General features: G+C 49.1%; 2 protein-coding genes across 4 annotated transcripts in view; both read left to right on the forward strand.

Moving 5' to 3' along the window:
- The window catches only part of COMT (catechol-O-methyltransferase), a 363,225-nt gene that overhangs the window by 13,577 nt on the left and 324,370 nt on the right, over positions 1-25,278 (forward strand). The gene's annotated exons all lie outside the window — the stretch shown is intronic.
- SEPTIN5 (septin 5) overlaps positions 1-25,278 on the forward strand; it is a 56,127-nt gene that overhangs the window by 9,300 nt on the left and 21,549 nt on the right. Inside the window, exon 1 of one of the 3 annotated variants that reach the window (XM_061465591.1) lies at positions 2,171-2,209. The exons of 1 other annotated variant lie outside the window; for it this stretch is intronic. In XM_061465591.1, the coding sequence (XP_061321575.1) occupies positions 2,186-2,209 (24 nt within the window). In that variant the 5' untranslated portion in view covers positions 2,171-2,185. Of the gene's footprint in view, positions 1-2,170; positions 2,210-18,785; positions 18,852-25,278 lie in introns of those variants that run through there. One more of the 3 variants, XM_061465590.1, reaches the window with a different exon arrangement.

Here is a 25,278-nt window from a genome sequence, read left to right on the forward strand (position 1 = left end):
ATGATGGGGTAACACAGTTGTTAAGCCAAGTCTTTGTTACTGTGTAGATCTCTGGCTACAGCCTGATTTCTGGCCTTGCATTTCTACTCCCATTGGTCTGGGCAGTGCCAGGGCCATGGAAGACACAGAAACCTTTCCCTGAATTCCAGCCTGTCCTTCTCCAGGCTGACACTTCCCAGCTCTGGGACAAAGTGCCCACATATAAATACTTTAATGACGGTTCAGCGGGATCAAGGAGCACAGGAGTGCAGTCCCTTCAGTCTTCATTAGATTTAAACCACTGTGGCAGACTATGAAACAACTCCTGAAAGGTTGATGGGCTTGTTGGTTTCTTTAATTGTGGTGTAGAGTCTCTAATGGTCTGTGGCACTCTGACATTTACAGACAAGCAGATAGGCTGACAATTACCTGATTTAATTTTTTCCGATGCTTTGAATCAATGGCTGACAGTGAACTGGGGATGAGTTAATGTGGTTTCAAGATGTGTGTGCCTGGGATTGCCAATCTCTGGTCTTAAAAGTGTCTCATTTGTTTTGATATGAAGGATGTTCTGAATGAAAAAGTGAAAGATAAAGGCTGTGATGACTGCAAGGATTTGAAAACTTAGTACTGTGGCATTGGTGTCAGCTTTGTTAGAGGGCAGGAGAGGGTCCATGCACTTGTGCAGTCATCACCATGCCAAGCACATCCTGTCCTGTATTCAGAAGTTTCAAGTCTATTTACTTGTCCTTGAAATGTGGAAGATGTGACCTTTCCCTTCAGCTGTGGAAATTGAGGGACAGATCCGTGTGTCCTCAGCCTTCACATCCCACTCTCCTTGCTCCTTTAGAGTTGAGGTTCCTATGAGCTGTTCTTAAATCATGTGCCACTACTGCCTCTGGAGTGTTTAAAATTCATTTGAGTTCTCTCCTGCCTTTTCTTACAAAGTTATGTTGACAGCCTTTACCTAAAATAACTTTCCATATCACCTCTTTAAAATGTTTTAATGGAAACAAAGCACGCATTCCTACTTTGCACAGTACGGCTGTACTGTGAATCAGGACTTCCCACTGTATTTCGAGATGCTAAATCTGGAAACACATTTCCTATTTATTCTGTGTTCGGGGTTTGTGTTTTGGCTTTTTCAATGGGTGTATTCCTTCTGGATGCTGTGTTTCTGCTCGAGAGTAGGCTGTGCTTCCTTCTGTCGTGTTTCAGCCTCCAGACCGGTGGTCCATGGCACCGCTCGGGGGGTTTCTCCGGTAGCACCGCCGGTCCTGGACGTGTTGGGGGCCGGGGGGCTCTGCCCAGGAGCCCGTCGGCGGTGATGCTCCAGCCGGGGTCACCCTCCCAGCCGTGGGCCCGGAGGAGGCGGGGCCGGGGCTGGAGCGGGGCGGGGCGGGCTCCCGGGATTGGCAGCCCCGGCCCGGCCCCGGTCCCTCCGCGGCGGCGCTGGGGCGGCCCCGGCCGCGCACACACTCGCGGGCAAGCCGGGCGCTGCTGCGGGCTGGGGCAGGCAGGGCCGCCGGCGGCACCATGAGCACCGGCATGCGGTACAAGAGCAAGCTGGTGAACCCAGGTGAGGCGCTGGGGACGCGCGGCCGCTCCGCCCCGCGGTCCGTCGCATCCCTCACTCCTCACTCTTTCTTCTTTTCTCTCCCCGGTGCCGGCTCCTGCCGCGGGCATCCCGCCCTCCTCGCTGTGCCTCGCAGAGGAGAAGCAGGTAGGTGGTGGGTCCGCGGCGCGGTGCAGCAGGGGCTGAGCTCGCCCGCCTTGCTGCAGCAGCGGGGGGTGTCCTGCTACCTGGGCACGGCAGCCTTCCCTCCTGGTGCTGGGCATGGTGGTGGCCCTGTTTTAGCCGGATTCATCCGGGAAATGGGTCCTTTGCCTGCTCCATCTCCCTGCGTTTTGGGTCGGGTTTCTTTTTTTGTGCCTTTGGGTGTGTCGAGTAGGTTCGGATGGAGAAAGGCAGCGCAGGGGCCGGCAGAGGCATTTCAGCATTAGGAGCACGTCGCCCCATCACAACCTCTTCCCTCCGCAGCACAGATGCGCAGACACAGACCCGATCCTGCTGCTCCCCGCTCCTGGGTGGTGTAGCAGACCATCACCTCGCAGGCAGCCGGGATTTGGGCGTTAGGACACATCTGTTTTGCTTTGCAAAGCAAAGAGCTATTTGCCTTTGAGTCCTGGAGAGAGAGGAGGAGTGATGCAATCAGATGACATCGACAGGGTTTTGGGTTTTTTTGTCCTTTATTTGGTATTTAGAGGGATTTAGGGTGTTTGAGAGGAAGAGGAATCCTTCTCTTCCTGAGCTTGGATGTCTAGGTAAGGGGTTACTAGCAGAGTCCCATGTGTTCCTTAGCACCATCACCATGATGTAGGCGATGTCTGCTGTGTGTGGAAGAGCTTTTCTGCCTCACAAAGGTGGGGATGGAGATGGTGGTTAACACAGCAGGGCAGTGCATCAAGTCCCTGCAGCAGGGAGAAGTCCACCCATCCATTCCCAGCCTGGCTTGGATTTGCCTTTGAGTCCAGTCTTTCTCTGAGGCTCTAATTCCATATGCAGCAGACACCTACCAAAACAGTGGTACTGCACAGCCATTCTGGACCATTGAAAGGCAAACTGGTGTTGTAGCAGCTTGGGCATTCACCTGGTTACTGCAGGAGATGGTGTTTCCCTATGTAATACAGACTTGGGCACTGAGAGAAGACATCGGGGTATTTTGTGAGCTGCTGATCGCAGTGGTGAGCTGAACAAAGTAAATCCAGGGGTAACAGGAGAATTGGGTCATTGGGTGCATTTTTCCCAAGGTACTTAAAGTTTTGGTAGTATTTTGTTGTTATTTGTATTTGATAGTTATTTGTAAGTGGTGCTGTTAATTCTTGTTATTTCTGGATGAAAACAATCCAGAGTGTCTTCTGAAATTGTAGTAAATTCAATGTAAGCTGTGAACTGGAAGGGAGCTTTGTGACCCTCTCACCCCCCCAAAAAAAGCCCAACAAAACCACATGTTTTTAAATAAAGAGGGGAGCAGGCTATGTATAAGGCTCCTTTCTGCTCATTCCCCAGGGGAAGAAGAGGCAGAGATCAGAGTAGTCTGTTGTAGATATTATCATAATTCCTGAGGGCCTTTGTCACACTGCATAGGCAAGAGTGGGCTGGAGTTAGTACCCCAAAGAGTTTGTGTCTGCAGGAGAGGGTTCTCCTGGGGCAGAGGAGGTCTCTACTCAAACATGCAGGTGTGTGCATGTGCCTTACACCTAGAGTGTAGAATGGGTCTTGCATGGCAGAGCACGGTGCATTATGAATTTGTGCCAGCCATGAACGGTGGAGGGAAACCAAGCTGTGAATACAAAGCAATCTGTTAAAATTAAAGTGAACACACAAAACCACAAATGATTTTTCTTTAGCATCCTTTGAGAGCAGGACTTTTCTTCTTGCGCCACCTTGTTCCAGTTCCCTCACGTTTGGCAGCAGGTAACAGTTTAAGAGGCTTGCTAAAGTTGTGATTCTTGCCTGAAGTGCTTTTTCAAAATTTATTATAAAAGCTGGTTTTTATAAGCAGTTGGGAAATGAAGTGAGCTTCTGAGAGGGCAGTACAATAGAGTGCATGTGAGTAGAGCAGCCTTCAGTAAAATCTTAATTTGGACTTACTGAGTCCAAAAATAGAACAATGTGGTGTCTAAGAATGTGTCTTTAACTTCCCCTGTAGTATAGTCAGAGCTGATGCATTTGTCTAGTTCCAGAGGACTTTATTTTGCAGGTTGGACTTGTAATTGCTATGATTTATTGAAGAAAAAATAATGGTAGATTCTCATTCTCTCTGGTTTCCAAGGAGTGGCCTCTTAACTGGTGTATTTGGTACTGAACTCGTGCTGCTGATGTCAGTGGAGGCCTGATGCTGGTCTATGCACACAGAATCTAGCTTTCCAAGATGAAGGGTTGTGGTTTAAGACTCTGGACTTGGGAGAAACAGTTCAGTCTGTAGCTCTACAGCAGGTTGCCTGGTTAGACCAAGCTCCTCAATCTCATTATACTTTGGTTCAGCACCTCTCAGAGGGATGGTTTCTCTCCTGGCAATTTATATACCGCTGGAGCGCTGAGAGGGATTCTCGTGGTAAAACTGGGTAGGCAAATGAAACGGCAACTAATGTTCCATGTGCAGAAGAGCAGGCCCCGTGTAAGAGAAACCTAGCAATTTGTCAAAAGAGCATTGACTTGAGAACCAAACAGGACAAGTGCAGCGGGTGGACGCTCTGCCAAAGCCCAAGGTGTTCCTGTGGGAGGAGTACAGGTGAAACCTCCCAAATACCCAGTTAAACTGGAGTCTCCTGGCACACTCCTGCAGAACATGCCTCCTAGCTCGTGTTGTTGGCGTGTGTTTGTTTGGGGTGTTACCTTGCTGCTTCTCTGAAGCTCCCTCCTGCTCATTCAGGTCTTGGTCTCTAATGTGCTTTGAAGTCATTGTTTCTTTTTAAATCAGGAGGATGGGAACCTCTCCTTCCCAGGTTGATCTCTCCCCACCCCATCAACTTGCAAAGTTGTTTGGGTGTGGGAGCAGAGACTATCTGGTGAATCCAGTTCTTTCAGTGGGTCTGAAATTACAGGGCTGTGCCTTTTGCATTTAGCTTGGTCCTTTTTTCTACTTAAGCATATTTTGAAGTGGTCTGCTTGCCATTAAAAATATATATGGGGGTACTGTGCATAGAGAAGATGCTTTGCAGAAGGTAATTTGACTGGAGGAATGGTTTCAGTGTGAGTCATTGGAAGGCACTGAGAATTCCTGAATTCACTGTTTTTTGTGTTTCAGGTTTTGAGAATCTGGGATTTATATCTTAAAAAATTATATTCACACTCCGTTGCTTTTTTTCTTAGAAAAAAAGAGAGAAGCAGAGATTTCCATTGGTCCTGGAACAGTAGATATCACAACAGCGGAGATGTTTTCCATCTAAAATAGCAACCATACCAACATAGTGCATCATTTTAAGGTCAGCCTTCAACCACAGCCTTGCCTTGCAGAGGACATTGGCTGATGGAAATCCCGCAGTTCCCTGTCAATGTGTGCTGAACCACCTTCTCCTTTTCTCTACTGTGCTTATGGAGAGATGAGCCTGGATGGGAGAAAGTATGGCCCCTGAAAAAGCTATGCTTTGCATAGTGCAGAGGTACCACCCTTGACACACTGAGGACAGCTCCAGTGCAGGTAGTTGCTGATGACAATGAGCAGATTAAGAGCAGGGAGGAGTGGTGATTCCTGTGTCTTGAGCTGGTTGAGGATGACCTTAACATAGCCTTTGGTTTCTGTGTACATACCTATGTGGTGAAAATTGGTTAGCTTAGTTTTGTGAAACGTGATGAGAAGTATCATGTGAATTGAGGTTCCTTTGTACAACAAAGACCAGAAGCAGAGCTTGGCCTTACAGAATCCCCTCACAGTCTGTGCTGGAGCAGCTTGGATAATCCATGCCTCCATTACATGTTTGTGGCATTGCCATCTTTCACCTAAGTATGTTCTTTACAGTAGCAGCTCTTGTAAACTTGTGATTGGATGAAAGTTCTGCACAAGGAAGAAGAAAAGCATGGGACCTGGCGGGTGAGCAGAGTACCACTGACTCTTAATTCTCTCAGATTTAAACCACTTATAGTTGTGATTCTTTGAATCATTGGGAGTGGCAATGTGGAACCGTTTTCCTGTGCTGTCTCTCATGCTCTGTATCAGTGCAGACAGGGTGTTTTTTTTTTGCTCAGGGAAAACAAAATGATGTTTGCAGCTGGCGAGTGGGATATTTCACCACAGCTGGATAGTCTCTCACTGTGTCATAGATCGCCCTGGCAAGGCTGTTTCTCTTTGACTCCCCATGTTAATGTCTCTTCCAACCTCTGTTTTCCAACCCTGGTCTTACATCCTGACTACCAAGATGCGCCTGCCAGAAAGGGAGTAGCAAATTAGTCACAGACTCTGGAGGTAAATACTGGAAATACTCTTACAGCAGCACATCTCTGTTTGTCTTTCTGATGTCCCAGTGTATCTTGGCCAGTTGCAGCACAGGAGTGGAAGCTTTTACTTCTCTGTAAAAAGCCTTGTGTGGTTCGTTAATTTTTTTTGGCCTATTTCAAAAGACAAACGTTGGTCTTTCACCCTCCACAGTGGGCAAAGGCTCAGTGCTCAGAACATTGTCAGGAGCTGGGTGGAACTGCAGCGGGTCAGGAGGTTCAGTCCTGCCTGTCCTGCTATGCATCTGTCTAAACAGTCCTGCTGCAGGAGGCCCCTGTGTCCCACAAATGGGCTGTTCTGGGCTGGGGAGAGAAGTCCATCGTGGGCACTTTGACTTCTTCCTCCCCCCCCCCCCCTTCTTTGTTTGGCTTCTTGGAAAAGGACTGTAAAAAGAGGTTAGCACATGAACTGCATGGTGAAACAGAACTGCTGGAGAGCTGGGCACAGAATCTGCCTCCTGCTGCTGCTGCTGTCTCTCTTCAATTATTTATGCTCCAAATGGATAAATGGTTATTAGCGCAGGGCAGGGGTTCAGCCCTCTCAGTGCAAGTAGAAATCTGCAGTTTATGAAAAGGGGGAAGTAAGTGTTTCCTGCACAGGGATTTCTGTCCCTTGAATTTCCATGAACTGCTTAGCTACTTGTGCGTGAGTCCAAAATTCCACTGCTCTTGCAGGAATGGCACAGGGCAGTTTTGGGCACATTGGCCAAGTGCGTGAGTGTGACATGCGGCCTGATCCTTGCTAATGCTAATGAAGTAGGAGCAAGTTTTATTTAACCCTGAGAGATGCTTGTGACACTTGCTTAGCTGCTGGGTTGCAGCAGCTGGGGCATTACAAAAGGGAGCTCACAGTTGCAGAGGTGACAGTGTTGCTGTCATCTGAATGAAGGAGAAACTTGAGTCACTGAATGTTTTTAAGTCTCCAAAGTCAAGAAGTCTCTTACAACTGCTTAGCACTCTCAAAAATGATTCTGACTTCATGATGATGCTATACTTCAGTCAACTGTTTTAGCAATAAACTAAGGGGGTATGACAGGTCCCTGCAAAAGCTGAAGAAAGGCAAGTCTAGAGAGAGAGACAACTGCTAGGGTTCAGTGCCTTCTAGAGCCCATATTGCCTAACCTCAGTTTCAGTCTAAATTGCTGTTCATTAAATACCCATTAAATGGACATCCTGGAAATCCAAGGGGGGACAGTCCACCTTCAGCCAACTGGTTGCTTCCTGTGCCAGACCAGGTTGGGTCTCTGCTGTGTAACTTTAGAGCTTTGCCAAGTTAGTTTTAAATGTTCAGTCCAAGGGGTTTCCCCAGCAGTTTTGGGATACCCCACTGCCCACAGCAGTGATGCTGCAGCTGCTGCTCGTATGTGCACAATCTAAGTCTGGAGAGCTCTGCTCCATCTTCAATACTTCAGGCACTTCTTGCTGGGATATCTCTTTGATAAGCCAAGAGAGTTCCTCTCATGCTGTTTCTCTTCAAGTTCAAGTGGCTTCTCTGTTACTTTTTTCCTGGAGAGCAGACCATGAACTGGAAGGCACCTTCTTTGCTTACCTGCAGAACTTTCTGCCTCACCAATACTAAGACTTTGTCCCCTCAAGGCAGAGATTTCCCTGGGACAGTGAAACCACATAGAAAATCCTCTAATACTCACGAAAGAAACATGTGGCATTTCCAATACATTGTGTGACTTCAGATTTTTGTGAAGCATTTGCAAGTTGTTTCATAGCATTCTGGAGTAACTCCCATATGGGCTGGATTTGGTCTGTGTGTGTGTGTGCATGTATGTCTACAGTGTGGCTAGCCACGAAGCACAGTGAAAAATGTTTGTCTGCTGTTACACATTCCTTTTCTCCCAGAGAGTAGTCCCTGGAGCTGTGAAGAGGTTTGCAGTCATCTTGTTCCCACAAGAGTGTTCAGGAGCTGGATTTGTGTGTGAAGCATCAGAAAAGCTGGGATCAGATCCCAGAATGCATGTTCCTCACCAGTATGTGCTGTTCATCCACCACTTGGAATCCCAGGAATACTGGTTAAAGTGAATAGGGGAAGGTGGCACTGAGTGTGCTGAAAAGAAGGGTTTGTATGTGCAATGCTACCCATAGGGGCTGGGCTGCAGAAAGTGTGAGAGATAGTTGCTCCCAACTGATGTATAAGTCCTTTGTGTTTTGAGGGCTGAATGGGTTAATACTTTTAATTCCTTCTCTCCTGTGTGTGTGTACTTCCTGTGCATTAATTGAAATTAATGTATTACAGCCTGTTAACATTCCACTCTAGACTGCTGTGCCCTCCCTTGGTCTGTCAGTCCCAGCCCCGTCCCATGTGGCATCACCTCCATGTGCTGGAGGTGGCTGTGAGAAGAGCATAGTGGAGGGCTGCAGGGACAGGCTTGCTAAAGAGAAAAGCCTGGCTAAGTGTTGGCCAGGAGCTGAAGAGGAAGTGAAACCCTGCACAGGCATCTGGAAGGATGTAATGCCAAGAGCAGGAGGAGAATTGTTTAGTTTCTGGCTTTGGTATAACTGTTCTCTTCTGAAGTCAAAAGAAAAAGAAATAACAGAGAAGTTGAGGCTGAAGTTCAGCTCCAGAAGAGGGATGTAGCTGTGCTGTGCAGGGCAGTACATGTGGAGGGATGCTCAAGATGGCATAAACCTCTCTGAATACAGCATTGCAACCTTCAGATTGCACCAGCCTGATGCCATGCCATGGCAGTGGGGCTTGAGGGAAGCTTAGAAGGGCAGTGTGCAGGAGGATCTCAGGCTGTGTGGTTCATGCTAGCTCAGGATGGTGTGGGGGGTGAGCCAGTGCAGTTGTAAAGTCAGTCAGAGGTGGGAAACCCTCTAAGCTAATGGAATTAGCTCCAGTTTTTCACTCACCTCTTAACATTTCTGTCGGCTAGCTTCCTCTAGCTGACAGAAGGAGCAGCCATTGCCAGGACTGGAGTGTTCACCCTGAAGTTATCTGATGGAGGGACAGGAGCAGCACAGTGGCAGATCTGTCCCTGTGTGCCACTGGTGACTGTATTGCACGACTGCTTGGAGCCAAGGAGCAGGAGGGCTGAGGTCCTGCATTTGCCAGCTTTGTTCAGCTCAGCTCTTTGCTCTTCCTGGGAACTTTGGGAGTGCCCTGTTTGTTTTGAAGCTTGTTATCAAGTGTGTCCAGGGTGTGTATGGAGCTGGGATGGTCTCTGCCTGACCCCACCCGGGGCAGCCGGTACTGCTCTCCCAGAATGACTCCTGGCAGGGAACCGGCAGCTGGAGCAAGGGCTGAGCAAATAAACCACAGCATCATGAGCGTTAGCTCCTGGAGGCTGGCCATGGGGAGTGAGCCCGTCCTACTGACCTCTGGACATTCTCAGTGCAGAAGCAAGGAAGGGGGGGAAAGAAAGATCCACTCTGCTTGTGGGGAAAAAAGTCTCCAATGGCTTAACATCTTCCTTCTGCTGTCTGCGAGGCAAAGCCCATGGCAGTACAGATGTGGTCAGGGCTCCAGTGACTCTGTTTCATTGTTCCTTGCAGATCCCTGGTGCTGGGAGCTGTGTGAACACACACAGGAGTGCACGCCAGGCCTTTTACTGCTTTAGTTTGTATTGCAATTACTTTTAAGATCACCTCCCAGGCAAGTCACTTTGCTTTTGGCCTTTGTAATCTCTCCTGGCTGATTCCTCAGTGTGGGAACTAATCTAATCCTGCCTGCCGCACTGAGCTCATTCTTGCTGTGATATGTACACACATGAAATCTCTTTAGATCCTGCAGTCTTACATCCACTTCTGTTTTTTAATAAATTACATACTACATTAATTATATATTCAGGTGAAATATGAGTCACAAAGGCATCTGCTATCTGCCTGCCCTACGTACACGGTCCTCTTGGCTGTGCTGTCTTTATAGTTTAAAGCTCCCCTGAGTCTCTGCATTGGCTATTAAGTAATGTGAAGTCCTGGAAATGTAGAGGCAGTATTGGAAATGCCCATCTGGACCAATAGTAATTTCCTTCTGCCCAAGACCAGCTGTAAAAAATGTCAAGGAGCTTTATGGCTTTTAGGATCCTATAGATTCTCAGAGGTTTTTGCTGCTCACAGGAGTTGGTGCCAGCTGGGATCAGACAGTAATGGAAGAAGCATCACAGCCTTCAGGAGCTGGTATTTGCAGTGGGCTCAATCAAGGCAGCAGGGGTTAAACTTCAAGTGATGCAGTTGGCTTGCAGCAAAGCCTTGCTGCTGTGATTGCACTGTGCTGAGATGAGTGAGAGTGTGTCATGAGGACAGCAGGGGAGCCGCTGTCTGAGGTGATCTCTCATCTCCCAGCAGTTGTGCTCACAGTCCTGACTGCGTAGATGGTTTCTGCGGAGCAGTGCCCTGAAGCCCTTCACTGGAGCACGCAGAAGGGAAGCCGCTCGTGTCTCACCCCTGAGATTAATGCCTTTGCTGTTTGTCTGCTTACTTTCAAGAGCTCTCCTCCCCTTGAAAGGAGCCCTTGGCAGAGGGTGTATTTATGAAGGAAGTGGATATCGGGGAGGACAGTTATTTAACAGGACCTGGGGCTTTTACTGGGAAGTTAATCCAGGCACATGCTTGGGAAGGACTCCAGGTCCACTGAGTGGCCGAACACTGGATCTGCTCTAGTCTGCGGGCAGCCCTGGGGCTGACACTTCAGAAGCTCAGACCAGGCGCACAGAGGTGAGAAAGTTAGGGGCATGTTTTCTGTGTACAGCCCAGTACTGTCAGATTGATCTGTTTTGGGATCCTGCTAACCATCACCCTGCAGCAGGAGTGTGTCCTCTTGTCACTTGAACAAGCCTCTCCTGCCATGCCCCACCACACTCGGCTCACACTGTGTTCACAGCATTTGACTTCACAGCAATTTAAATAAACCAGAAGTGACTGGATGGAGCCCAGCATTCTTCTTCCTTAGTGGCTGCTCTGTTCAGCCTGCTGGTCCTCAAACAGAAAGGCTTCATGCCATCTCATAGCTGTGTGATGGCATTATTTTCAGCAGCTCTCATTAATGTCGGTGAAAGCCTTTCTGTTTGAGGTGGTAGGGCTGGTCCTCAGCAGCTGCTCAGAGGTTCCTGCCAGTGCCAGGAGCTTTGCTGCCTAGTTTGAATGGCCAGTGTCATCTGAACATCTCCCTGCTCCTCCTGTGGTCACGCTGTCATGGGCAGGTGTTGGTCAATAGCAGATTTGTTGTTCTTCTGGTAAACAAGTGATGGTGTTATTGGAGCTGTTCTTCATGTAGCAGCAGCACAGTGAGTGCATGGGGTTGCTAACAAGGGATATAATGGGGCTTGTTACTCTGAAAGCTTAATGAACCATCTTCTGTTTCTTTGCGAAGTGTGCACAGGCTTCTTCATGTGTTCTGTTCCTATGCTGTGTCTTGCACTCGGGCATATGCGGTACTAAAGAGTATCTCTGTGAGGTAGAGCTCATGGCACAGATGTGGGCATTTTGGAGGACTTTGTTTCTATCTATCATGGCATTAGTGACAGTGAACAAGAAATGTTGGGGGGGGGGGGGTGCGTGAAACCACTGCTTTTGCACCCTGTGTATGCCCAATGGATAAACTAATTTGTTGCTCCAGTGAATTCATGTGTATTCCTAGGCACCTAGAGCTTGTCCCTTGGGGGTTTAAGGCTTTTCCTTCATGACAAATAAATATCTTTCTTATTTTTCAAAAAATTAAACGATTAGGGCATCCACCCACCTCTTGGCTGGCATCCTGCTGTAATAGGCTATCATGTGTTTTCTCCAGCAAAAGGCAGATTCTGCTTCATATTTGTAAGGCAATGGTTTAGAAATGAGCCTGAAAAGAAAAACTGATTTTCCCACTTAGGGCAACATTACATCAGGAAAGAGTCCCATCAAAATTTCTTAAGGCTGGGCCATGAATTTGGCCTGATACTATTGATCTGATCATGTACAGTGGAAGTAGTGTGTTCCAGAGGTGTGCAGCTGAGGGAGCATGTTCCTTTCGTGCACATAAAACCAGACCTCTGCCATCCTGGCACTGGGGGTTAGAAATCCTTATGACCCTCTTGAGCCTGGAGATAAGAAGTGGAAGAACTTGACCTCATGTGGTCTGAGGGCACATGGGGTTATGATGAGCTGAAGGGACAGCCATATCAGGGACAGAACCACATCTTTGGGTTAAGCTGCTTCATTCAGGCTTGGGGACTCAGAGCCTGCTGCGTGTGGCCAGTACAGTGTGACATTTAGCATGTCTGTAGGGGATGCCATGTTTCTGACGGGCCTTGTGAGGGGCAGTGGGGTGAGATCCCACAGCAAAACATGACTAGAGAATAAATCTCTAAAAGCCAAGAGATATTTGGGCTGGCACGTCAGAGCCCAGGCTGTGAGCCCAAGAAAATCCCTTCCTGTTCCGCATGTGACATTGGTTCTGGGGTTTGCTTGGAGATGGTTTTCCTTGGATTCTTAAAAATTACTAAGGTTTGACTTGATGCTGTACTGCAAGTCCCAATAGCTGTTCATGGGTATCTAATCTGATTTTGCATTCCGTTCTTGTTAAAGGGCTGTGAATGACAAGTTACTCTTGGCCTGCTGTGGCTGTCACTTGAGCTGACATTGCATGAGGGTGCTGGCTACCTGCTAACCTATTGACTGAGCTGAGTGTTCCTTGTCCATCTTTCTTTTCCATCTTACCTGTGTTGCTGTTTCCGTTTCCTTTGGGTTGACTCTAAGGAAAACACAATCCAGCAAATGCCATTTTCCCACTCCGTTGCTTCCAGGTTCTTTCCAACATTAGGTATTCCTGCTCCTTGTGTGTCCAACAACCACAGCTTTTACAGTCAAATTACTTTGTCTTGTCTAATACCTTCTTTAGGACAGTTTCAGTGCTCTGACTTCCAAGATCCATTATAATCATTTCAAAGGAGACATTTTCACAAAGTCTGTTCTTCCAGTGCCTGCTGTGTTAACATCTCCCACCTTCTACCTCTGTTCTTGTTATATTCAGGTGGAACTCAGAAAGGAATAGATGAAATCAGCAATACCGCTAAAAAAAAACTACAAGAGAGAGGAGTTTACAACTACCTGTTCCTTTAGATCAGGACTGTATTTATGAGTTGCTGTTAACAGTTTTGTTACAGGGCAAGTAGAGATTATATTGATGACTCTGATTTGATAAGCTTTATAGTGGAAATCAATGCTGAAGTGGCAGCAAAACCAGTGTCACAGCAATGTTATCTGCAAAGAACAGAAGTTATTGTTGAATTGAAATTATTGTTCAATTGAAGTATTGAACCCAATTTGTTCAGTGTGGTTGAGCTGTGTCCCTGATGCACTGGGGCACTAATCTGTTGTGGTTGCTTCCTCAATATTTCAGGGGAAGAATTATCTTAAGGTGGAAAGGATTTGTTGAGGAGTGGGCAATATGATTTAGAATGTGTGTCCTTTAATGACCCTCTGCAGTGTTTAGGGCTTTGGTCTCTGTTTTCAGCAGTGCAGTTGGATGCTAAGGTTTGTTTCTAAGGCTGTGACTTTTGATGAGGAGAGAGGAAAAATGGCACTCTTGAATCTGGTAGAGAACACCATCTCTGAGACTTTGCAGGACAATATTAGTACTGCAGGTCTGTCCTGGTCGAAGTGGGTTGCCTGGTCTGGCTGCAGTATTTTATACTGAATTATCACTGATGAAATTTGCCAAAATGGCAGAGGGGGGTTGTAAACCCTGTGCCTTTATGGAAAGATCCTGACAGCAGCTCTTTGTTCTTGTTCCTAGTGTTAAGCTCAGTGGGGCCTCATGGCACGGTGGCAGGGTTATTGAGTGTCTGCATGATGATGGTGTCTGTGAAGCCCTCCCTGAGCCACAGACCTGCAGTTTCACCTTGTGCCAGCCCAGAACTGTAGGCTGTTCCTGCCCCAAATGAATGGATCCTGCTTGCAGCGCCTCTGAGTTTGTCGGCTTATTCTGGATTAACCAAGGAGCTGACACATTCCTCTGGTCTGGGTTGGTGGTGTGGAAATGAAAGGCAATAGGATGAAACATCAGCCTTTCCACAAAGGCCATTGTACAATAGGGTTATTTTAAAGGCAAATATTTTAGGCAGTTTGCAATAATATGAACCAAGGCCCAGCTTTCTTTAAATACAGATGAAAGTGCCCAAGTGCTTTGAAACTGAGAGGAGCTGAGCACATCCTGTGTTTTTATAAATTTAGCTCTGGTGAGCAGCCTTGCCACTGTTCTCCCCCTGCCGTCACTCTGGCTGATACAAATTGCTGTGTAGCAAGAGCTCTTGCCACCTCCCATGAGCAGGCTCTGCAGAGGAATTTACACACCTGGTGCCAGGCTTACAGTTGCCTTTCATGTGCTGTGGTCCATGGATTAGGTCCAGGAAAGGGATTGGCAAAGGAAAATAACTGGGAAGATACTGTAGGAGGAAGGTTCCAGGCTGCTCTGAATGGCCCTTTCATCTTTGTCTCAAAAAAATCAGTGAGAACCGTAGCTCTGTGGAAATGGCTTTGAGAGGCTCACGCCCGTGCTCAGGAGTGATAGACCCATCCAACGTTTTGGTTTCTTTACTGGAACTGAAATTTCTACAATGCTGCTGCTTTTTCAGGGACTCTACTTGGCAGAGATGCTCCACTGTGGGTTAGTGTTCCTAACATCTCATCCCACCTTGCTGCTTTTGAGAACTGTCCTCTTTGGAGGGGGATAAACTCCTCCTGTGTGTACTTGGCAGTAGCTAGCTAGTGGGCAGTCACTGTTTATCACACTGTCTGTGCTGCTTTCTGACTGATCTATGCACCCTGTTAGTGTTCTTCTAGGGTGGGATTGCTTTTGTGCTTCACTTCAGTGTCCTGCACATGGGGATGTGCTCTCAGGGAGCTGGTTGCAATCCATGCCCTGAATGACAAATCCAGGGCTGACGAGCTAGGCAGTGCTTTACCCTGAAGCTGGATGCTTCTGCATCCCATGTGCCTGTCTCTGCTTCACCTAGACTTGTCACAGCCTGAAAAATTCATTCAGGCTTTGCTACTGCACATCCCTTCTTACTTTTGCAGTGTTGATAATCAAGGCCACCTTTGCCTGGGTGAACTCCTGTGCCCTGCTTTTTCTGGATGTGGCAGTGGGTGACAGGGCAAAGAATTTGAGAAGTGCAATGAAGAAGCTGTTTGCTATAGCAAGATGAACGTTTGTATTGACTGCGCTCCTGCAGTCTGGGAGTGGGTACTTTCACCTTTAAAATCCAGCTCTTGCATAAACAGTGAAATAGGATCTGCTCCCCGGGGAACAGTTTGTATAGTTAAATCCAAGTATTACTGGAAAAGGAAAATACAACCTTCGTCATCTCTAATTCTGCCAGGGCACTAATGTCCTTGCATCTGTGGAATTCCTTTGCATAGAGGAAGCCTGGTTTGCCTGGGAAGAGAGGGGATTTTTGAATTGAGTTTCTTTCTGTTGCTCTTAATACATTAATGATTTCATAGCATCTCTTCTGTACCCTCCGAACTTGCTGTTCAGAATGGTCAACAATCCCTCAGTGGATCTGTGTTTTGGAAAACATAGGGTGTGGGTTTGTCTTTATCTGTATCATATCTGTGTGCTCCTCAAATGCGGTACAGTCTGATTCTTTTTAAGCTGCCCTGACAGAAGCCTTTGCCTTCAGTCTGAATGGCTTTTACTAGTAAATTGAGCAATTAAAACCAAAAACTAACCTAAGCAAATCAACAACAACATTTAGGAAGACTGGGAGTGTTAGTGCATGCCTGCTCTCACTTGCAGGATTATGCATGTCCAGTGGTTTGCAGATAAAATAGCTGTCCTTTCCTGCACACAAGGAGCAGCTGAGTACTGGGAAAGTGTGAAGCTATTTGCAAACAGGAGTCTCCTACAGACAGTGTTGATGGGGGGGGGGGGGGTGTTTGAGACAAAGAGTGTGGCTCGGAGCTCTCCAGGGTGTCTGGGTGCAGAGTGAAGAGCACAACCCTTCTTCAGTGCCTTCTAGCCCACGGTTCTTGAGGACTTGGCAGGCATCACTGGCCCAGCCAGGCCAGGTGTGGATGCTCATAGTGAAGTTCTCCTCACCGCTGTTTTAGAGGTGTTTAGTTGTCTTCGTTGCTGTTTTAAAACTGAAGCCCAGGACATAACACCTTTGTATAGATGCATTTCTGTCTGGAGGCCATGATTTTTAGGGATACATAGCAGCTACTTTGATGAAGGAGTGGCTGCACTCCTCTGTGAGTCAGTCATGCCACAAGTGAAGCTTCCCAGAGGCATTTGACCTCAGGAATCCCCTTAGCCCAAATGTTCAGCTTCAGACCTGTTCCTTCCAGGTAGTGGCTGGTGTTTCTCAGGGCAGTGGAGTGCAGCACACCCTTCTCAGCTCGTTGCTGTTGGAGCTCTCCTGTTGGGAGCTAGCAGGTGCTGCCCTGTAGGTCTGTGTCTCCTCATCTCTCTGACAAGGTAACCTGCTTGTTGGACATTTGCTTCCTCACTGAGTCCTCACTTTGTTATTGGCTTCTGCTGGCATCTTACCAACTTACAGGTGGGAAGCCAGAATGGGAGGAATGCAGCCAGGTGGAAACAGCCTGCTGCTTCCCCTACTGAAAATTGTCTGTCCTACAGCTGTTTATTCCTAGTCTGTGCTGAAGAGGAACCACCTGTACAGCCCAGGTCTGTGCCTGATGCTTGGATCTGAGAAATTCCTTCCCCTGGAGCTCACTGCTTCTACAAGGGCTGAAGCTTTTGCTTTCATCGAGGTTTTGCTGTTTGGTATTCAGGACTGGTGTCTGGAAAGAGGCTCAAGAGCAAAGTGCTCTCTGGGAGAAGCAGTCATGCTGTACTGCTGCTGTTCAGCCCTAGGGGTGGCATGTGATCCAGAGAAACTAGCACAGGATTGGCAGTGCACATAGTCCTGAATTCCAGTCTTCCGTGTGGTTGAGGAAGTCCTAGAAGCACGCAGCATGTGGTCCATAGCTGCACACTTGAGCATGCTCTGTCCCTTGAGAATACTCTGTCCCTTTCTTCTCTATCTGTTGCTTTTGCAATCGCTCCCATTACCCCCATGGTACTGAGAAGGCTACCATGCCCAGTATTGCTTTGACCAGTTGCTGCTGTGGCACAAGTGAGGCCAAGGCCATGTGCATGGGCTGCAGTTGGACTTGGTCCAAGTGTATGGATCACAGTAGCTGTAATTGCTGACAAAATGGTCCCATCCAATGCCTGCCATTGCAGTGAGACTGGGAATTCTGGAAGAGACCCACAAAAGCTCAGTGCCTTCCTGTGTAGAGCAAAACCTGTGATGAGGGGAAAAAAACCATGACCATGTAGGAGGGCACTGTGTGACAGTGATGTGTCTGGCCGTTACTGCTTGAGGCACTGCTGGATACTGTGGTTGGTTCAGTGCTTCCAAGAACGAGGCACTGATTCATCTGTGGTCAATGTGTTTTTAAAATTATGCTACTGAACTGTCAGTCTGGTTTTTTTTTCTGGCCAAATGTGACCACTGCAAGGCTCTTTTCCTTAGGACTCCCCTGCGCTGGTGACCTGAATTTCTGTCCTTCTTGCTCAGCCTGGTTCTTCAGGCATTGGGTTAAGTACTGACTGATCCAGGTAGGAAAATCCTGCTGCTGCCTTGGCCAGTGTGGCCACTTGGCCAGTGGAGAATGGGGCTGTTTTAGAGGCCACAGGCTTGTGGTGTTGGTTCTCAGTGCTTCATGGACAGGATCAGCTGCCAGTACAAACCATTTCCAACGCTATGTGCGTGGGGGGAAAGCTGGGCTGCTGCAGTGCAGGCATTTGGAGGCCAGCGGTTGGAGCTGGGCACAAGGTGGACTGGTGTGGCTGAGCTAGTCTGACAGCACCAAGCTGTGATTTCTCCCCACTGCTCTGCTTGGGTTGGCTTTGGGGAGCTGGGGGCTGAGAGTAATCCTGTGCAGCTTGTGCCATACCCTGCTATTAACTCCAGGCAGTCACCGCCAGGTTTGTTCTTGCAGGGGGGGGGAAGAAGGGGGGAGGGTTCGGATGGCAGTTTACTGGGAGGCAGAGATTAATGAAGTGTTGAGCTCTTAATGGGGAACATACTCCACTGATCTGGGTTTCCCTCCCCACCCATCCCACTCTTTAATCTGTGGCACAGTCTTGAGAGCAGCTTGAGAACGGAAGTGATTTCAGACTGGAGATGACCTCATCCTTCTCCAGCTCTGATGTGGAGCAGCATTTGGAACCATGGCCACAGTTTAAGCCATGCTGAACGGCAGAGGCAAAGCATGAGGCTCCTGGGAGAGCCCTGTCCTTCCTGCTCAGCAGAGGGCTCTTGGTGTGTATGGGGTAGGATCTCACCCCAGGGCCTCCTGCAGCCTGCCAGCCCCCTGAGTGTGGGTATTGGCAAGACACAGCTCCAAGCGAGAGGTCCTGGCATCTTGCCCTAATTACCAGGACTTCAAGGCTGCTTGTGCTGCTCTCTCCAATGGTTGTGACCTTTGCAGGGTGGGATCAGGGGTGTGACGCGTCCCCTTTTGTGCTGGTGGCGAAAACAGCTCCATAGAGGAGCAGCATCACTGCTGGGAACCAGCCCCGTGTGTCTGCTTAAGGAAGTGGGTGTTCTGGGCTGCAGCATGGTGCTCCCCAGCCCCACAATTGAGGGGCAGCACCCTGCTGCCAGGTGGTGTGGCTGTACAAGTGGGGATGACTGTGGAGGTTTTTATCTTTCTGTTCTCATCCTTCTACATGCTCATGCAGAGTGGGGTGGGGCGTAGAAAGAAGACAGAATAGAGTCCAAAAAACACAGCTGGATAAAAGGCCTGGAAATTGTACATACTGGAGCAGTTTCCTGATGAAAAGTTCTGGCCTGTCCTGAGGGTGCTGAGCCATTGCTGGCTGGAAGACGTGCTCAGTGCAACCATGTGTGGGTGCAGGAAGGTGCTGAAGGTATGTGAATGGATGTGCAGAGTCCTTGCTGGGGTCTTTGTATCTGGGGGCCCTGTGGATCAGTGGAAAAGGGGATCAGGGCCCTTCTGGAGGCTTTGCTTTCTAGAAGCAGAGATGTCAGTAGGAGCACTGAGGATTGGGAGCATGGGGTGGGAGCCAGCTGGGGAGCCAGCTCCAGGTCCCAGGCAGTGGTGAGGAGGTTGGGAGACCTGAAACTGCCAGAGAATTCTCCTTCCTGACATGGCAGAGGGCCCTTCTCCCTCCTGCCTTGATGTCTGCTGCTGAGGTGACCAAGATTTTCTCTGGCACCATTGGAGCCTGGAGTCCTTGGACTCTGCTGGTACCCCTGGCTGCTGGAGCTGCTTTGCCAGGCACAGCTCTGGACTTCAGTAAATGCCTGCGTGCTCCAGTAAGGACAGTTTCCAAGTGCTGTCTCACACGCCTTATTGGGAAGTCCAGCCACTTTGCCTTAAACCTAGTTGTTTTCTGGCTTGAGCTCAAGCTGAAGAGATGCTGGGTTGTGGCAAGCTATGGGTGGGAAAATAAAAGCAGTGTTTTCTCATGGCCGTGTGGCTGTGGAGGAGCCCTGTAGCTGGTAGGCAGTATAGGAGGGTTAAGTTCACTGGAGGAATATGCTTGTCTCTTGGCCTCATCACAGGTGGTATCAGAACTTGCTTGAAGATAAATTCCCTCCCACCACTGCTAAATAGGGAGAGTTTAACCATTCATGGGATCTAGAAAGAGTTCCCCCAGCCCTGCTGTCCTTCTTCCTGATTTGACTGGGAGCAGGGACTGCAAACAGATCCCACCATGTCTGTGTCACAATAAGGACAAGAGTTTACACTCCCATTTTCCTCCTTCCCGCTTCAGAGTTGTCTCCATACTGGTACATAACGGGACAATCTGGAAGTGCATGGACAAGCAGGGATTCTGCACAGAAATGTGTCTTCTGTCCTTTCTGCTCAGCATCCCACAGCTTTGCCCACAACAGTGGAGTCAGTGGCAGGTGACTGTGGCTGGCTGGGTGATGCAGGAGCTCTGCCATGTCTGTGAGAAGGGGTTTAGGTTATTGAAGCCCCAAGAGAAGCTTGTGTTGCTGTCAGTAGTGAAGAACGTGCAGTGCCAGTGCTCACTGCTTGGCAGGGCTCAAGACCTTGGCAGTCCCCTGCCATTTGCAGCCTCCTGTGTGTGAGCTCCAGCATCATCCCAGAAAGGGGCTATTGAGCCCTGCCTGTTGCTCAAGTCAGGAGGGCACAATAAAGATGATGTGTCCGGGCAGCAGCCTGGAAAGGGCTCGTATGTTGGGAACAAAGGAGCCTTTGCACCAGGCGCTGCCTTTGGTGGGAGGTTTGTCAGCTCTGGAGCTGCGATACTAATGTGGGGTGCTGTGCCCAGCTCCACTGCACTGCTCGGGGCCTCCCCCCAGTTCAGAGCTAACCAGCAGGCTGGTGGCAGAGGTGCTGGTTCTTCTTTTGCTGTGGGAGGTCTTTGCAGCAGGTCCTGCTTGCCAGAGCATGGCTGTGCCCAGTGGGCTGCAGGAGGCAGGACTCTCCTGGCCTCTCAAGTCCCAGTGCTCAGCACCCAAGCTGCTCTGTGCAGTGTGCGTGGCCTGAAGCTGTGTGTGTACAGGCTGTGTGTGTGCCCTGCAATGTGTGTGCATCCCCAGGAGTGCCCCAGGGTGCCTGGGGCAGGGCTGTAATGGACCAGGATAGCAATGTCACTATAACTGGGGCTCTGAAGAGAAGTGTCTCCTGGGAGAAGTTCAGAGCTGAGTAGGACTGCTTGTCAATATGTAACAGAGAAGCAAGGGCAAACTGGAGAAGTGAGGGCAGCTCTTATGCTTGCACTGTTACACTAGATACGCTTGTTACAGGGTGATACACTGTAGAGAAAGCTCTCTTTTCTGGCCTTTGAGAATGGACTTGAGGTCTGGCCACTCTCCCATCTCTGGTTGCAGCATCCGTGCCACGGTGGGGTGGAGCTGAGCATGGCTGTGCTTCAGGAGGTGCCTGATGAGCGATTCAGAGCTGCCATCTCCAGGCATTGTGGCTGGTGGTGGGGTAAGCAAAACCACAGACAGGCTGAGGAGTTGGTAATGGGATTGAGATAGTAGGATAGGATCATGTTGGGAATCCCCTCTGTGAAGCTGTGTAGGATGCTGTAGACTTTTGATTTTGTGTCAATTCTCTCCGGCTGGTTGTTACTACTGCAGTATCACAGTGTGCTGCTGCGTCTAGTTCATGGTATGTCCTGGTATTTCATCCTTTCTCACCAAAGGGCGCTGTTCTACAGGAAAATGCAGTTCAGCTCTCTCCAAGCAAGACTATTTTGTCAGGAAGGAAAGGAGAACTTAGTGCACCTTCTGCCACTCTGCCGTGGTTGTGAATCCACCATAGGCACCAACTCTTCCAAAGGGAGTTGTTGAGGGGAATTGCAGGGCACAGGGAGCAGGCTGGGAGGAGCATAATGTCTCTTCTGGCTCTGAAAACAGTGTGTGCTCAGAGAGGAAGCAGCAACCACAGGAAAAGGGTAGTTGCCGAACTCAAACAGATTAAGCAATCTGTTTCAAGCCATGAAACCTTCTGTTGAGCAAGAGGACTGCTCTCCCTCCCAAGGCAGGTATGACCTGTAAAACAAGGTGGTAGAGTCCTCCTGAAGCTCAGCTGCCAGGCAGGGCCAATACTTCCTTAGCCCTCCACTCTCAAGGCGTACCCCATTCTTTATCCCTTTCCTCCTGCTACTGTTTTCAGAAGCCACCTGGACACTCCCATGCTGCCATTTTGATGTCCAGTGTCTGCTCTGTACTCTTGTGCAAGCTAGGACTGTGCAGGCACTACTGATACATCTTGCCCCTTTTGGGGGGCAGGTGGGTATGTGGTTGCCCCAAGCAATGCGTACCTAAAAATGAATACATGAAAAAGGTGTCTGGATAAGGATTTCTCTGCACAGTGTGATCTCTACAGGACCCTGATATAGAAAGAAAGTAAAAAGGAGGGAAAGAAAGCCTGGTAGATGTTAATTTAGGGGTCCTGGGTTATCACTGGCAAATTCCTTTTGGCTTTGTAGAGGACAGACCAAGAGATGTGGGAACAGCTTAGTCAACCCCTCCTCTGCTGTGGTGCCATGCAGAGCAGTAAGTCAGTGAACTTGGGATGTCTGTTGGGAGCAAGTTCTCTGTGCTTATAGGGAAGTGGCCTGTGGATGGGTGTATGATGGAGCTTGATAGCAAAACCAAAGTGGGAGGGCCGCTGTGCCTCCCAGGTGTGTACTTTGCACAGAAGGGAAGTACTAGGCTGCTTTGGGGAGGTGAATTCAGGCTGCATCTGTCCCAGCAGCTGCTGTTCAGTCCCTGTGTGCTCAGGAGAGCAAAGTTTCTCTGGAGTCCTTTGCTCTGTAGCTGCTCCTGTAAGCCAGCACGTAAGTGGAAACAGATGGCATCGCTCAGTGGTTAGTAGGATTCTCTCACTGCTGCAAAACTTCTAATGAAGTTTGGGATTGGACTGAAGAAGCCCAAAGCTGTGGCACTGGTGGGGTGTGCTGGCTCTGTGCTGGGCTGCCTCTTACTGCCTCTCTGTTGCAAGAGCACTGCAATTGCAGAGCCAACCTCCCAGGCCAGCAAGCTGTGGTGTTACCTGTAGCAGCCTCAGGCAGGGTGTTCATCTGGGTACCAGAGGACCATTAGGACCTGTCAGTGTCCACCCATCTTGGTAAATAATCTGTATTTATAATCACTCCTTGCTGTGTGTTCCAGACCTTGCATTTCACACCTGCACTGTGGAAGGGCATGGGTAGCTCTCTGGTATCCAGCACAATCTCTGTTAAGACTGAGCCAGATATTTCTCGATCCAAAAAGATCTTTTGTTGTGTTTCACTATAAATTCAGACTGACTATTCTAATTTTTTCCCTACCGGTCAGCATCTCTGATAAGGAGAAGCACCATTCAGCAGTTTCGGACTATTACTCTTCAGCTTGAAAGAAACATTGTTTAAATTCCTTTTGACAGGACCATTTGATTTAGATGTTCTGTGACTTCAAGTTTTCTCCCATCATCACAGCATTTAACAAAATGTGAATCTCCAGTCACACTGCAGGGCATGGAGAAGTGGTGAGTTGTGCAGCAGAGGTGTAACCAGGCTTGGTGTTTGCTGGAGCAAGTAGATGAGGGAAGATGGGAGAGAAAGGCATTGGAGAGCATCTCTTGATTCCCTTTTTGATCATTCTGATGGCATCCTCCCCAGCCATGGCCTTCGTGTCTGCATGGGCAGGGTACAAGGAGCCAGTATGAATGTTCCATCCAGTGCTTGGTGGGCAGCCAGCAGTGGGCTGACATGGATTCGGGAGCAGAGAGAACCAGCAGCAAGCTCATGAAATCTTCTAAAAGTCTTTTCAAAGTCCCATCCAACTGGGGCAGGTGGCAGACTGGGTTTCACAGCCATGTGGAGAGTCAAACTACACAGCTCAGGCTGTGATGTGGAGCTGCTGGAGGTCTTGATGGAGGGCTGTGAGACCTGCAATGCTCTGCCTGGGCTCAGGACATTGCCTGTGGGGAACACGGTGTGTTACAGAGTACAAGAGGTCCAAATTGACAGATATCTCTGAAAACCTCAGTCTGAACATTTGTGAGGGCTATCTGTAGGGAAGCTGTAAATCCCAGCAGGATAACTCCTCCTCTGCTGTCCTCTGTCAGGTGGAGATGGTGTGTGTGTGTCTCTGCAGGTCCTGGGGATGCTTTTGCCACCATCAAAGGCTTCAGGTACCAGTACTGCTTCCAAGAAAGCCACTGCTTAGTGGCAGGGAGAAGGACAGACATCTTGTACGGTCAGTGGGGATCTGTGTGGATACTTCATCTGGGCACACACTCCTTCCCTTCTGTGGGAGCTCTGAGAGACAGCTCCTTGATTTACCTCAATTTCATCGTTGCTCCATGTCTTCCTCAGGTGTCCTGCAGGAGAGTGCTGTGGTCTTTTTCTGAGGGCATCTCACACCATTGCTGATAGGCTTTTTCAGCCCCTACCCTCAAGGAGTGTTTTGCACCACGGCTCATAAATTGAGGTGTGCTGCAACCCCAATCCAGCTGATTGCATATTCCTGATCATTAGCTAATTGCTTCCAATTGCCAGGAACATAGCACTTATTTTAATCACATACATCAGCCGTGTTACTTGGGGAGAAGGTGCAGGGTACAGGTGTGTTTGCCAGCCTGAGAAGGGCAAACGCTTCTGCAGCTCCAACTGTTGCGCAGTTCACTCTGCTGTTTATATTGAACCATGAGCAACATCCAGGGGAGGAAGGGAGCAGAATTTCCCTGACTAATGCTGCTGGATTGTGCAGGGCTGCGGGGGAGCTGCCAGCCACAGAAACCATCAAGAGGAAAAAGGAAATGGAAAGGGAATTTAATTATCCATCTGCAAAGACAGACACTAGTCCCGACGCAGGGCCCAGCCCTGGGCAGACTGACGTGGGCAGGGAGGTTTACACAGACCAGGTTGTATGGCAGGGTTGGGAGACAGGCTCCCAGGAGTCCCCTTTGGGATAGCAGATGGTTGAGTGCTCATCATGGGGAAGCAGGTGAGGCTGGAAGCTACATAGCTGTGTTTACCAGGGACTCTGCCCTGTGCTGGGCTCCAAGGGGCAGCACTTTGCAGCTGGGTATGGCTGGAGCATGGGCAGATCTGTGCAGGTGCAAAGGGAGGAGGGTAAATGCTTGGCACCCTCAGCAGGCTCCTCTCAGTTAGGTGGGATAGTGTTGCAAGCCCAAGGGCAAGGGAAGGAAGGTGGAAGTCCCTGTGCACGTGTGTCATACTCAGCTGGTACCCCTGCGCTTTGTGATACTGCAGTGTGATGGCACTGTCAGTGCCAGGGCAGCTGAGAGCAGGGAGGGAGGGTAAGAGACTGGAGCCTGGGGGTCTGACTGCTGGATGGAGACCTGCAGGACACCTCCCAGAAAGGAGGAGGTGTGTCTACCTCCTTGTCATGGAAAGCAACAATCTCTCTGGCCTTGAAGGGTGCAGTCTTCAGAGCTTATTCCTCACACAGCCTGGCTTCCCCCTCCTTGGGTGCCTCCCAGGGCTGGAGGCTGCTTCAGAGAGCTGCCTTTTTCCCCTTAACTAGTGGTATTAAAAATGATCTGGTGAGCTAAGAGTGGGCTCATTCTCCTCTCTTGTGGGCATCAGCTACTCCTAAAGTTATGTTAATTGTAGCTGGGAGACCCAGACAGAGGTTGGGAGCTGGCCCAAGACTGTTGGTTTTCCTTCTCCCAACATTGTTTTCAGGAGCCTGCTGGGAGCACAGCAGGGTTAAGAAAAACATCCTCACGTTGCTGGGAGTATCTGTGAGATGGCATGCTTAGGAGGAACCAAGAGCATCCCTGTTTGGGTGGAGCATCCCTTGTCCAGCTTTATTTGTCCACTGCCTTGCTACCCATGA

Source organism: Pezoporus flaviventris, unplaced genomic scaffold (assembly GCF_033815535.1).
Source record: "Pezoporus flaviventris isolate CSIRO_AGI_PZ_B2104156 unplaced genomic scaffold, CSIRO_AGI_Pfla_v1 ptg000041l, whole genome shotgun sequence".
NCBI lineage: Eukaryota > Metazoa > Chordata > Aves > Psittaciformes > Psittacidae > Pezoporus > Pezoporus flaviventris.